Source organism: Trachurus trachurus, assembly GCF_905171665.1.
Source record: "Trachurus trachurus genome assembly, chromosome: 1".
Taxonomy (NCBI): Eukaryota; Metazoa; Chordata; class Actinopteri; order Carangiformes; family Carangidae; genus Trachurus; species Trachurus trachurus.
The window spans coordinates 3,547,911-3,560,588 of NC_139891.1; the positions used below are offsets into that span (position 1 = coordinate 3,547,911).

Here is a 12,678-nt window from a genome sequence, read left to right on the forward strand (position 1 = left end):
TTTGGGGACTACGGATGTAATTTAGCGTATACTAAATCTGGTGTATTTACTGTGGGTACTCTAGCACTCACTGTTCATTAATATGCATTGTCCTGACTAAATAAACAAATAAAGTAAAGTAAAGTAAAGAATGCATGACGCATTTTTTATTCCATTCATCAAAATTACCTACAGACAAGATAGGATAAGGAGACCTGTAGGCCTACAGTTTGCCAAATCTTTCTTACAGACTAAAATCTACTGTAAGTTACAGTAGAAGAGTTTAGCTACACAAAACCTAGTCTACTCGGAGACAGGGATCACGAGGTAGACTTTGTGATTGTTGGTGACAGAAACTGTAAGATAGACTAAGGTCAGGGGTCACACACTGCTGATATGTCAGCTGAACTCTGCTCTTGTCAAAACACTGCTTGCGCAAAAATGTTGAACTATCCCTTTAAGGACATATTCAGAATCATGGTTCTATCAATGGTCTTGTCTTGACAAACTCTCAAATCAATGGCTGCTGAGGAGTGATGGCACAGCTCCATGGCAGCTGGCAGAGTTACAACACACACACACACACACACACACACACACACACACACACACACACACACACACACACACACACACACACACACACACACACACACACACAGAGAGAGAAAAGCGTCTGACCGTTCCCATTGTTGGACCAGATCCTCTGCAGGAGCCGCGGACATCAGTGTCTTCCTGCTGGACACGCGCTCAGCCCAGAAAGGTGTTGAAGACAAATTCAACTCATACGAGCAACGTGAACACCAAACAACATGTTGTGCTTCCTGGTTGTGACGTCGCTATGGGGGCGGAGCCTGCGCCAAACGTCACCGTGGTGTTATGAGGGTAAATACTGACATCTAGTGGTTCATAGAGTTACAGCAATACACCATGCTTTGTTTTGTTGTTTTCTTTCTTTCTTTATTACTTAGTACTTCTTCTAAGATCTTAGTCAGTCTCACTAAAGAATCCAGAATAGAAGCATTTCACTGATTTGTGAAAAAGAATATGTAGGCCTAGCCTATGTAACAAAATATGTGCATAAAAACAGCAGGGTAGCTACATTTCACATTTCAATAGCATCTTTAGAATAGAAACTACAATAACAAAAACATACTTTATTTGTTAAACTTTCATGGTAAATGATATGTTATGAAACAATACGAGGGTCGTCCGTACCTACCCGCATAGTGAACTGCACCTTTTGCACATACTGTATTTTTAAAATCAGAACTGCACACGGACTTGACACTTTTTTTTTTTTTTTACTGTTGCTGTTTTCTGACACCTGAATCTCACTGTGGGGATAAATAAAGGTTTCAATCAATCAATCAATTGTCAGTCATGTAAGTCACATGTAGTTATAGAAAACATTTCAAATGCCATGATGAAATCCCATGATAATCATATTTGCAGGAAGAATTAGCAGTTCAAGTTTCATCTGGCTGCTGTGGAACTGAGTCTTACTGCTTTTAACTTCTGGAAAATCAGGTTTTTAATTAGATAATAGCATTTAATGACAACTGCTTATGAGGTAAGACATAGTGTTGCTTTGCTCTATCTTGTGGTCTGCACTGCAAAACATCAGCAGGTCTGTCTAAATACAGAATTGGTGTGACCTTTATTTACCCACAGAAGCACTGAATAAGAATAAGAAAAGACTTTATTAATCCCCAAAGGGAGATTTATTTGTCTGTACTGACAGAATACCAAAAGAAGATTCAGACAGGTCATCTAAAATGATGGAAAAACTAAACTAATGCTATTTTTCTATATGTGATATTCTCTATTGTGTTCTGAAATATAGAAACCTTTAGTTCATGATCACATGATGAAAAGCAGCAAATTCACAGATGCAGACATAAATCAATGCGACACAATAGCATGTATTTTCTCATTATTCAAGTTTAATGTTTTCAAAACATGTAAAGGCGCCGTATTCTCATTAATTCAAACATGTACTTTTTACATAATTTTTCACACCAAGGTAAAGAGAAGATATGCAACCATGTGAGAAAAGGAAGCAGGGACACAGACAGGTGTGTTGACCGGTCAAGACAAACACTTATAGCCCTCATTTGCCAATGAGATCTTGATGAAAAGAGTTCAGTGTATATGCCTATGGCTTCAATCAAAAGGTCCACTCTGCTTTCTAAGATATACACAATGAAGTGTTTGAAAGCAAAACTGCAAAACAGGAGAGTACAAATGACAAGGAGTAGATAGAGAGAAGGAAATATAGTTGTAGTAGTAGTTAGGTCTGCAGTGATGCTGCTCGTTTCATCGGTTGAACCACTGAAGAAAAAGGAAACAAAGCCTCCTGGAGAAATAACCGAGTGAGGGAAGGTTAGTTGTGTGGTTGTAGACATGCGGAAGAGGCCGAGTGGTGACACACTCTGGCCCTGAGGGTTCAGAAGGAGTGTTAATACACACTTTACAAGCATGTGTTTTATGCCACAGTTCCTGACATTCATCCTTTTATACCATCACACACACCCAATAGCCCTCAATCTGAGGAGGTCCTTTTCTCAGTAAAGCATTTCATGTTATTGCAGTTAATGACAAACAGTGACCACATGTTAACCTTTCATTTACAGTTAAAAACAAGCAGTTTCATGTATCAAAAAACAACAACAGGCCGGGCCAGAACTAGTACAGGAGCAAGTCTCCATCTGATCTGTGTTTTTTGTCGTTTTTGTTTCTTTTTGCTATCAGCTGCACTCGTTTACCATGGCAACAGCAGCCGGTGACTCTTGGCAACAGTGATCATTTCTGCCCTCGACAGGGAGTCCGATCTATGTGAAGTCATCGGTGCTTATTAACCAAATAAACTGTATCAAAAAAACTAAAAACAAACAAAAACAAAATCTGTTGCATGGATGTGTTGCATTTAGAAATGTTCATTCAATTCACAATCGCTCATCTATTACAGTGGTGACCTTGAAAAAAAGCAGGTACATTTCTAAGTTAATGCTTACGAAGGCTAAAATGGTATTTATTGACACATGGCTCTTAGAATGGCTATCTTTTTATTCTTAAATAATAAATCTGTAAACCCAATCACCATGTGAGCATGCAGCAACACACCACACCGCTTCACCCCATCAAGTACTCATCTCTGAAATAAAACAGTAACAAACTCCAACCGACACCAACACATGTACAGTTTCAATATGTCGTCTACTGGCGCGCCATCAAATGATAAATCACAAACATTCGTCCCCAAAGCACACCAGGACCCACATCGCTCTGAAAGAGAAACAAAGACAACGATGGCGCTTCCGCCCAGTTACACCACGACCCTCCAGGTTCGCGCATTTCATTGGCCAGCGCCAGCGAACCAATCAGTAGCACATTCACATATCAGTGACAAGGCATCTCCTCGATGACTTGACTTTGACTTGAGTTCCTCAATTGTGCAGACGCCGGACACAAAGCAAACGAAGTTGCGGTTGATTCTGGGTATTGATTACTGAAGAGGATAATAAACCGTCTGTGTCCAGCAGGAAATCTGGCCAGTTCAATTTGTGTCTCTCCTGACAAAATGGTTAACAGAGAGGATAATGTGATAATGTAGATGCCACGGAGTGTAGCGGTTTTACTGGCTCAGTTTGACTCGTCTGCCTGTACACGACAAAATGGTCATCTGCAAATCAGCACCCATGATCCTCCACGTACAACCCTCATGATAAATAGAAATAATTCACACAGTAAAAAGTCAAACTTGTGTTATTGCTTCTAGCGGATTTACTTCGCTAAGAGTCGGACCCAGGTCAAATAGTCAAATGCTTTTCAAGGTGTGATTGAGCCCTCCTGAGACGGACGGGTGGGGCTGTGCCGCATGACGCCACATGACATGTCAGAACGCTCATGACACCGCCTGCGTCGTCGTGATCCGCTGAGCTCCACCCGCTCCGTTGATTCCTTACAGTTTGTAAAAATATATCTGCAGGTGATGGTCCAACCTGGTCTAAAGAGTTGACCCCGCCCACTTGACCTATAAACAGTTCACCAGAACGGACAAACATCTCTGGTAACAATATGGCAAACACTGTCAATTTTTGCAAGTCATCGAATGTCCGTGTGAATGTAACAGCACATGTAGTCTTTTTTTTTTTTTTTTCCTAGCAGACGCACATGAGTGAGGTATGCGTCGCCTCATTACCGTTTGTGGATGTACATGTAAATGCAATGAATGTAACAGTGTCTCCAGGGTCGTCATCCAGTCCTGTCGCTCTCATGATGAGAATATTGCTTCGTTCAGCTTCCGGTGCCTCGGGGGCACCTCCACCCAACTCTCCGCCTTTCACTTTGTCTACCATGCGCACGACATGATGCAAACAAACACGTTCAATGATTCAAACTGCTGCCTGTCAGAAAGTGCCAGACACGAGAAATCTATGACCGTTGTGCAAAAATCAGCCCTTTAAATTGTACAGTCTGGTTTTCTTTTTCTTTTTGCCTCAGATGGTTTTTAAATTCTTTGTCTTCTGTTTGTGCAAGCATGCTTCAGTTCCATACAGACTGGCTGTGCAATAGGATCAGAGTCCAAAGACGCATTGGAGGAAGGGGCAGGGGCAGGAGAAGAGTTGGCTTCAGTGTTGATGATAAAGGCAGTGAAGGGTGGGGGGATGTTTTAGTCCTTCTCTTCAGTTTTCTACCTGGAGATCATAGAGCTGGACTGCGATTGGCTAGAGGAGGTGGTGGCGGCGCTGAGCTGGGAGAAGCCGCTGTGGCTCGACTCCAGGCTGGTCATTGAACCCCTGTGGAAAGAGACAGAACAGGATTACATGTGAGACGTGGAGGGGGACACAGCAGGTCATTTGTATGCAACACGTGCGCAGCCTCGGTCTGATCGTGAACGCATTCTGGGGTGCACGACTCGTGCTTGTGATGCAGAACCAACCATGCAGCCAAATCAAACTTACTGGAGGGCTTTTAATTCACACTGTGTGTGTGTGTGGCACATAAGACTGAGGCTCCGCCATAGGCTGCAGCAACCCACAGTGTGTGGGAAAAGAGAATTAGGAGATCAAAATGCCAAATACTCGTTACTACTACGTTCCACTGATTCTTTTATTAGGAATACTTTCTGGGGCGATGGTTGCGACTGGAGTTTGTGAGTGTGTTTTGTTGAGGAAAGTGGCAGAACTCCTTGCATGCAAATCCAAACCAGCTTTTGCTGTTTTGGCTTCTTTGCATGTTTGAAGGTTTGGCTGCCTATGGCAAAGCATAGATTTATTTTTCTTGTTTGTGCCTTGTTTCTTTTTGCATTGCGTTCTGTATGACTAAGCAAAAACAAGTTTTGTTACAGTTTGTAGTAGGAGGCTGCTTGGCTTGGCACATTTCTTGGAGCAAAGAGTCAATAAGAAATCAATATGGACATTTTTGCCAAGACAGTCTTTGAAGCTCATGTCTTCAATGAATCACATACACTCAGCTGCAGATTTATTAGGTACATGTTGCTAAAACTAACACATACAGGAGTCCTGTTGCAGCTTGTAACACTGCAATACAGTTCAACAGCACCACAAGCTGCAGACTCCAAAACTTCATAATCTTCATGAAGTGAGGATTTATCATGTACCTAATACACTGAGTGTATCTACATAATTCATGACAAGATATGATTATGCATTAGGATGTCTAGTATTAACAGCTGAAAGGAAAGGCAAACATAATCATAATACTTCAGAAAGTCAAATATGACAGCAGGAACATATGACGGTACAATAACTCTTCTTCACTTCACTTTGGAAAATGTTAATATTATGTAGAGCAGAATTCTGCCTGGCAACTAATCTTTGACTTATCCTTACAGTAGTAGTATTATGATCATATTTGTATTGCTCTGTTGTTATTGGCGATCGATGAGTACAAAGAGTCGTTCTGACCAGCTCTGAGCCACACGGGTCACTGGATGTTTAGGTATTCTATTGCATCACATTAGGTACATTTGCAGACTTTTACATTTTCCATCAATCCAATCACTCAAATTCAAAATTCAGTGTACTTAATGGGCATTTGTAGCTCGTACAACCCCACTTCAAAGAGCTGAACTATCCCATTAAGCTTAAGGGGTCATGACTCGTGAGCCAGAGTCCTATTGCATTAAAATGCATCTTATACAGTATTTATAGGTTGCTATGCAGCTTCCTATAATAAATCACAGAGATGACAAAAGAAGGAACCACCTCGTATAAAGGTGTTTCAGATCTACACTAAATATTAAACCTTTAGGAAAACATCACATTAGACTCTACCATAAAGAGTTAGATGGTGATCTCAAAGTTGTTTTAGAACGTAAAGCAAAATGAACTGAGCAAAAACGGAGAGATTCAGTAGGTTGGTAGTACACGTGGATGAGTGGATGAGAAAAATAAATACCAAGAAAATGTCTTTTTGAGGAGGGTAAACAAGTGCATGTGTTGGTTTGTCCGTGTGTGTGTGGGTGTACACTTGGATATACAGCAGCTGATCACAAGTGTGCTGGAAGCAACACAATTTCAAATTGCTAATACTGTTAGTGATGCAAGCACAGTAACTGAAGCCAGTGAGTTAAGACTGTAGTTTCAGTGCAGGGACTCTTTCTCCAGTGTGAATAAAGCGTCAAATTCTTGTTAATGCAAAACTGTAAATCATGAGCAAGAACAGATGCAGACGGGCATCTCTGTGCTGCGTTAGAAGCAAGACTGCCATGGAGGGGGCCGTTCAGATCAGCAGCCAAAAGCAGCGATGGGGAATGAGGTTGAGCTAAAGGAAAAGGGGCAAACACTGAGCCACTTACAAACTCTGCACATCACAGCAAGCGGTTCTTCACAGGAGGAAGACAAGAAGAGGAGGAGGAGGAGGAGGGGGGGGGGGGGGGGGGAGTGTAAGAGATAGAACAGAAGCGGATTGGACAGAAAAAGTAGGATTAAAAAGGAGTTTCTCAGGCAGGGAAGCAATCCTCTTGAAAACTCTGGGCCTACAAAAAACTCATGATGCTCCTGAGGCTTTTCATAAGGTCGTTTTAGCGGCATTACGTATTTAATCCTAAATCATACGTGTCGCTATGTAGAAGGTTGTAGAGGGGGAAAACTGAAAGGAGACAGGAGTGAAACATGAGCAATCAAAGGAATAATGGAAATAAAACTATAACATCATGGTAGAACACCTGAGAAAACAGCCAAAATATGGACTCACGCACGTCACGTGTATATAGCATGGACACAAATGTATGTCTTTGTCTTCCGGTCATTCACTCACACAGAAACACACACAGTCTGTCTCAGATATACCAACCTGAAGTCCTCGGAGCCCAACACCTCGGTGTAGTACATGACTTTACACTTGTGCGAGGAGACCTGCAGCGTGGCCAGCACGTCGTCCACGCGGGGCATGTTGGTGGCCGAGCAGGCCGGCATGTTGTGGAACTTCCACTGGAGGATGTAGAAGCCTGGCCATCGCGTTATGTGGGAGCCCTGAGGAGAGGAGGACGGCGTTAATCAAAGTGACAAGCCGTGGAGGTTTTTTTTTTTTTTTTTTTTTAATTGTGTAGTTTGTGATCCTGGACACTGACCTGCACGCTCTCTCCCTCCTTGCAGGTGAGCGGAGACTCCACCATGCTGTAATCCTGCCCCAGCGTCCACGACTTGTCGATGAGCTGGACGTTGTTGCCTCCGGGAGAGGTGATGCCGTGTGCGCCCAGGGGGTCTTTGCGTGGCGGCTGGGGCGCGCGCTTGGAGTGGTAGATGTTGAAAACCACGTCGCCTTTGCACACGTCAAAGTCCCAGGTGATGACAGAGGAGGCGTCGATGATTTCTATCAGCAGCTGGTTGGAGGAACGAGAAGAGGGAGGAGAGACAGAAACTGTAACTAAGAGATACCTAAGCTTGTGCTCTTATTTTCCTTTGGCAGAGATTATATCAATGTTCATGTTCCTTATGGTGTATTTAAAAATGTGGATTGTGGCCGTTTCAGAGGCTACAGCGATACAATTGTTGCATTTTTCTTTTGAATTTGAATTATGTAACATGACCCTAATAGCAGATTATGTGAGAAAGCCGTGCCACATCTGGTGCACATCTGTGTTCCCTACCCGTTAAAGGGATATTTCAACATTTTGGCAAATTCACCTATTGCCATAATCCCTATAGTCTTAGCAGTAGGTTCATTACCTTTAATTGTCGGTGCAAGTTGTTTTTAGATCAGTGCGAGCTGCTCAGCTATCACAACAGAGGCTCATGGTATTTCCACATTTCCCTCATCAAACTAAATACACAACCCAACAACTCCAAAACGCTCTGGTGGACAAGTTGTGACCAGCACATTCACAACACTATGAGATAATAACGTTATTTAACATGTTTCGGCTATATATTTGCCTCTAAAACAACTCCGTCTTGTAACGTTCCATTATTATTTCATAGCGTGGTGAATGTGCAGGTCACAACTTTTTTGGAGCGTTTTGGAGTTGCTGGATTGTGTATTTGAGGAGTTCTATGAGGGAAAGGCAAAAATACTGCACGCCGTGCAGAGCTCAGGTCTCTGCCCCACCGATCTAAAAACAGCGTGCACCAACAATTAAAAGTAATGAACCTACTCCTATGACTATAGGGATTATTGCAATAGGGGAATTTGCCAAAATGTTGAAATGTCCCTTTAAGTGGTCATCAATGTGTAACAACCACTAGGTGGCAGAATTTGCAACAAAACCTCTATCAGAGAGATGAGGCAGCTCTCTGTTCTCCTGTCCTCCACCACCACATACTTAGCATTCTCCCTCCCACCCTGGTGCCGTTCAGCCTCACCTCGTGTGGAGCTCCCTTGAAGATGCTGGCGCTTTGGTAGATCGTCTCTGTCCACAGGCGGACATCCTCGTTCTCCATGTCCTCAGCTGTGCGGTACATGGACTTGGGGACCAGACCGCCCTCAGGTACCTCACACTGCGGAGAAGAAGAAGCAGCATGTGCACGTATGTGAATTAGGTCAGTGAAGGAGAGAAGAGTGTAAGGGCGATGCCGTGTCCCAGAAACTCCTGAACTAAACCATTTTCTCAAAATAAAAAACCTTGCAGTTTCAATCTTCAGATGCTCACCATGCACTCTCCTCCCAGGAAGTCAGGGATGATCTCCTTATCGATGTAGTCTACCAGACCTCCAGGACCCTGGTAGTCGTTGCCTGCGTAGATGAGGAACTTCTTGCGGGTGTTCTCATCGATGAATGGACTCACCTGCAGCCAGAAGCAGAAGTGCATATGGGTCAGGGACACATCAAACTGGATGAATTGTAGTTATTGCCAGACAGAAATGTATGAATTCAGTGGAATAACAGGAACAGAACAATGTGTTGTGTGGGTGACGGTTAGCAGTTTGTTAAGCTTCCCGTTTCTCACAGAGACTTTGATATTTTTAACAACACAGCTGTTATGGTGTGCTGTGATGTGATGATGAGGTTCTCTGTGTATGAGAGTGTGGATGAACCACTCTCAAAGCACGACTAGGTATTTTTGGAGCTAATGTGCATCCTTCCTGGTCCTCACCAGTGTCCACAGGACAGGGAAGACCCTGGGCGCTCTCAGGATGAGCAGTCTGCCCAGAGTCTCTGGGTAGTTGGCTTCCACCACCTCGATGATCCTCAGCAGCGCCTTGACCCCCGGTCGCCACAGGTGACGCATGTTCAGCCCCTCCAGGTCCACCAGACATGTCCAACAGCTACAGGACAGGAAGTCAGAGGATTAGAGTGTGGATAACTGCATGTAACACACACAGACACACTGACATGCACTACTGGGCTGCAGCCTCTTTCTGACCACTTAGCACCTGTCACTCTGAAGTGAAGCTTAAGTGGTGATGGCAACGCTTGCTAATTCTGGAGCCCGGCACGTCTTCCCTTTCACTTTATCTGCTCTGGCTTGAGAGCTGTGACGTGACGGCCGTTCATAGTTCACATGCCGTCTTGCTCTTATCCCCGCCACTTCCTCCGACAGATTCCATCTCTGTTCACTCTCTCCCACTCTCTCTTCTTTCGCCATCTGAATCACTGCGCCCAGAGAGGACCCTCGCACATTCTTTCCATTTTGGAGGAGATAACACTCCATGTTCTGTGTGTGTGTGTGTGTGCACCTGTAACATCTGAACAGAATCCAGAAAGCTTCTATGCTGTTTGGTGATAAAAGTAGTAGTATATTTAATCGATCGATCTACAACTGCACTTAAAACTATTCAAATATTTTTTACAGTGGAAGTAGCTTTGCAAATCATCAGCAAAACTGATGATTTGCCCTTGCTTGTTTTTATTCATATTTAACACACTCTTTTTTTATCACCACCTTAAGTGCACACCATCACATGTTTCACTGAAGAAGAAAAAAAACTCCACAATGCTAAATTTAGGATTTTATTTTAGTCTAAAATGTTAGAAAAAAAAACTGTCCAAGATGATTTCAAAATGCCTGTTTCGTTCTACCAACAGTCCAGGAATCACAAGATATTCAGACATAGATATTTAACTGAGAAAAGCTGTAATGTGAGAGACTGATAATACTAGACAAATATTGACAATGACGTTTCCCTGATAACACATGATCATAGTTACTGCTTCATGATGGCTTACCTGATTGGTCGACCAAACACCTTGGTGTTTTCCTCACAGCGTCTCAGACCCTCCTCGTTGATGGACAGCACCTAAAGAGACACATTATGAACTTAGCAGTCTTTTCTCTTTCTTAGATTTCACGCATCTGGCTCTCACAGTTCTCAGACAACCAGTGACTCTGGCCCAGCTCAAACCGGCGATCAACATCCATCTCTGATCATCCGATTACATGTTGTCAATTCTAAGTTCAAGTGTGAAGGGTTAGGGGGCTCACTTCTTCTGCCCCAGTTGCAGTCATTTTCATTACAAACCAACAATTATTTAACATTTTAAATAGATAAAAATGCATTTCATTGTAAGAGCTGTGCATAGTGCATTCATTCTCAAAACCTGTCCTGCTTGTTTGTGGGGTGGGGAGTGTGGGGGGGGCAACACACACCCATTCATTTGCATATAAAAGGACAAAGTGAGATCTGATTAAATGTGGTCAATTGAGACACATTTTAAAGCAGGTTTGTGCGGACATACAGTAGTGTGCAAAAGTTTCAGGCTCAGATGTTTAGATTCTTATCCATTATGCACCACCATCCGAGAGGCCTCTGAGCATGACAATGACCCACAAATTTAGTTCACAAGAAGACGACAGAGTCCTGAAAAAGATGGTATAGCCCCCCCACACAGTCCTGATCTCAACATTATGGAGTCAGTCTGGGATTACATGAAGAGACAGAAGACACTGAAGACACTGTATCTTCACTTTACTTATAGTGCCTAAAGCCTTTGCACAGTCCTGTACTTGTGACCACTTGTAATCAGATCCCTGAAGATGCAGGTTAATCTCAGGTCTGACCCTGGCCTTACAGTGAGGGCAGCACTGTGAATAAACTGACTATTTATACATATCCTATAGTGTATACATCCTGGTGTTAATACACTTGTCGGGACATTGCCAGCACACACTAATGCCCTAACCTGTAATCCAACCAGCAGCAGCCTGACCTAGAAATGTTTTGACCCACATTGGTGAATGCAAACTTCAAGTGCGTCGCGGCTTGGGTTACGTACGTGTCTGAGCAGAGACTCCTCTCCGAGAGCGCGGACCAGTCCTTTAGTGTCCATCTGGCCCAGCCTCAGGATGTACAGTGGACGGCCATCTAGAAGAACGGAACAAACATTTACACCATCCATCACGCTGTTTACATTCTGAGGGGCCTGTACGTTAAGTGTAAGGGTCTGCGCTGCTTTAGCTGCCTGTGAGTTCCTCAGTTGTGAGAGACAGTAAGTGACTGTGTACACTGAGGAATGCTTTCATGTTCTGTCCTGCTCATCCCATAAAAACACTTGACAAGAGAATGAAATGAAAAGATTTACTGCTGACTGTTGTGGGAACATACAGTACTAGAAGCCACTCGAATTTGATTTGTTTTGTCAACAGTTGCCCCCCTGTTGTAAATAAGGGATCCACAGACATATCAAATTGAAGATTTTGACTGTATGTGAGTTTGGGTAACCAAGTGGTGCCACTAAATTGGTCTCATGTTGAATTCACGTCCATAGCTGACAGCTGCAGGTTCCTAAGAATGACTCTAGTGTGTCTGTGTGTAAGTGGAGAGAGTAAGAAACTGAGATCTTCCTCTAGTTAACAGCATAAACTAACCCTCCTCCATGGTGCAGGTCTCCATGGTGCAGGTCTATGCAAGTCAAAATTGTAAGGTTCAAGGTTCTATGTTCATTTCTTGTCATTCTTAAATGTGCTTTCACATGAAGAGAAAGAAGTTTGTTGAGTGTGGCTGTGCATCAAAGCCTACCTCTGTCATGATGGTGCCAGCCTCCTGTGTAGTAGTCCTGGAGGACCTGCGGTGAAGTCCAGGTCTCCAGCAGGTAGTCCACCTGGTGCTGCTTCCTCCAGGTCAGCGACTGACACAGGATCTCACGGGCCTTGTCCATGTTGAAGTCCCTGGCCCGCAGGAAACGCAGGATGTGCTCGTCCTTGGGGATCTGGACGGCAGGCGGAGAATTTGAAACAAGCACAAACACAATGAATGAACAGAATCTTTAAAAAAGTAGCTGGTAGCTAGGAGA

General features: G+C 43.5%; 2 protein-coding genes across 3 annotated transcripts in view; both read right to left on the reverse strand.

Moving 5' to 3' along the window:
- Positions 1-794, reverse strand: part of LOC310993747 (endonuclease V-like) — a 92,174-nt gene extending 91,380 nt beyond the window's left edge. Inside the window, exon 1 of the mRNA XM_083982205.1 lies at positions 661-794. Within this exon, the coding sequence (XP_083838331.1) occupies positions 661-704 (44 nt within the window). The 5' untranslated portion in view covers positions 705-794. The remainder of the gene's footprint in view (positions 1-660) is intronic.
- A 1,142-nt stretch (positions 795-1,936) lies between these two features.
- LOC310986164 (SEC14-like protein 1) overlaps positions 1,937-12,678 on the reverse strand; it is a 33,988-nt gene continuing 23,246 nt past the window's right edge. Inside the window, exons 8-17 of one of the 2 annotated variants that reach the window (XM_083971975.1) lie at positions 12,405-12,594; positions 11,662-11,750; positions 10,615-10,685; positions 9,542-9,713; positions 9,098-9,232; positions 8,811-8,945; positions 7,580-7,831; positions 7,303-7,481; positions 6,806-6,832; positions 1,937-4,781 (exon numbers count right to left, since the gene is read on the reverse strand). In XM_083971975.1, the coding sequence (XP_083828101.1) occupies positions 4,676-4,781; positions 6,806-6,832; positions 7,303-7,481; positions 7,580-7,831; positions 8,811-8,945; positions 9,098-9,232; positions 9,542-9,713; positions 10,615-10,685; positions 11,662-11,750; positions 12,405-12,594 (1,356 nt within the window). In that variant the 3' untranslated portion in view covers positions 1,937-4,675. The remainder of the gene's footprint in view (positions 4,782-6,805; positions 6,833-7,302; positions 7,482-7,579; positions 7,832-8,810; positions 8,946-9,097; positions 9,233-9,541; positions 9,714-10,614; positions 10,686-11,661; positions 11,751-12,404; positions 12,595-12,678) is intronic. The other variant, XM_083971976.1, reaches the window with a different exon arrangement.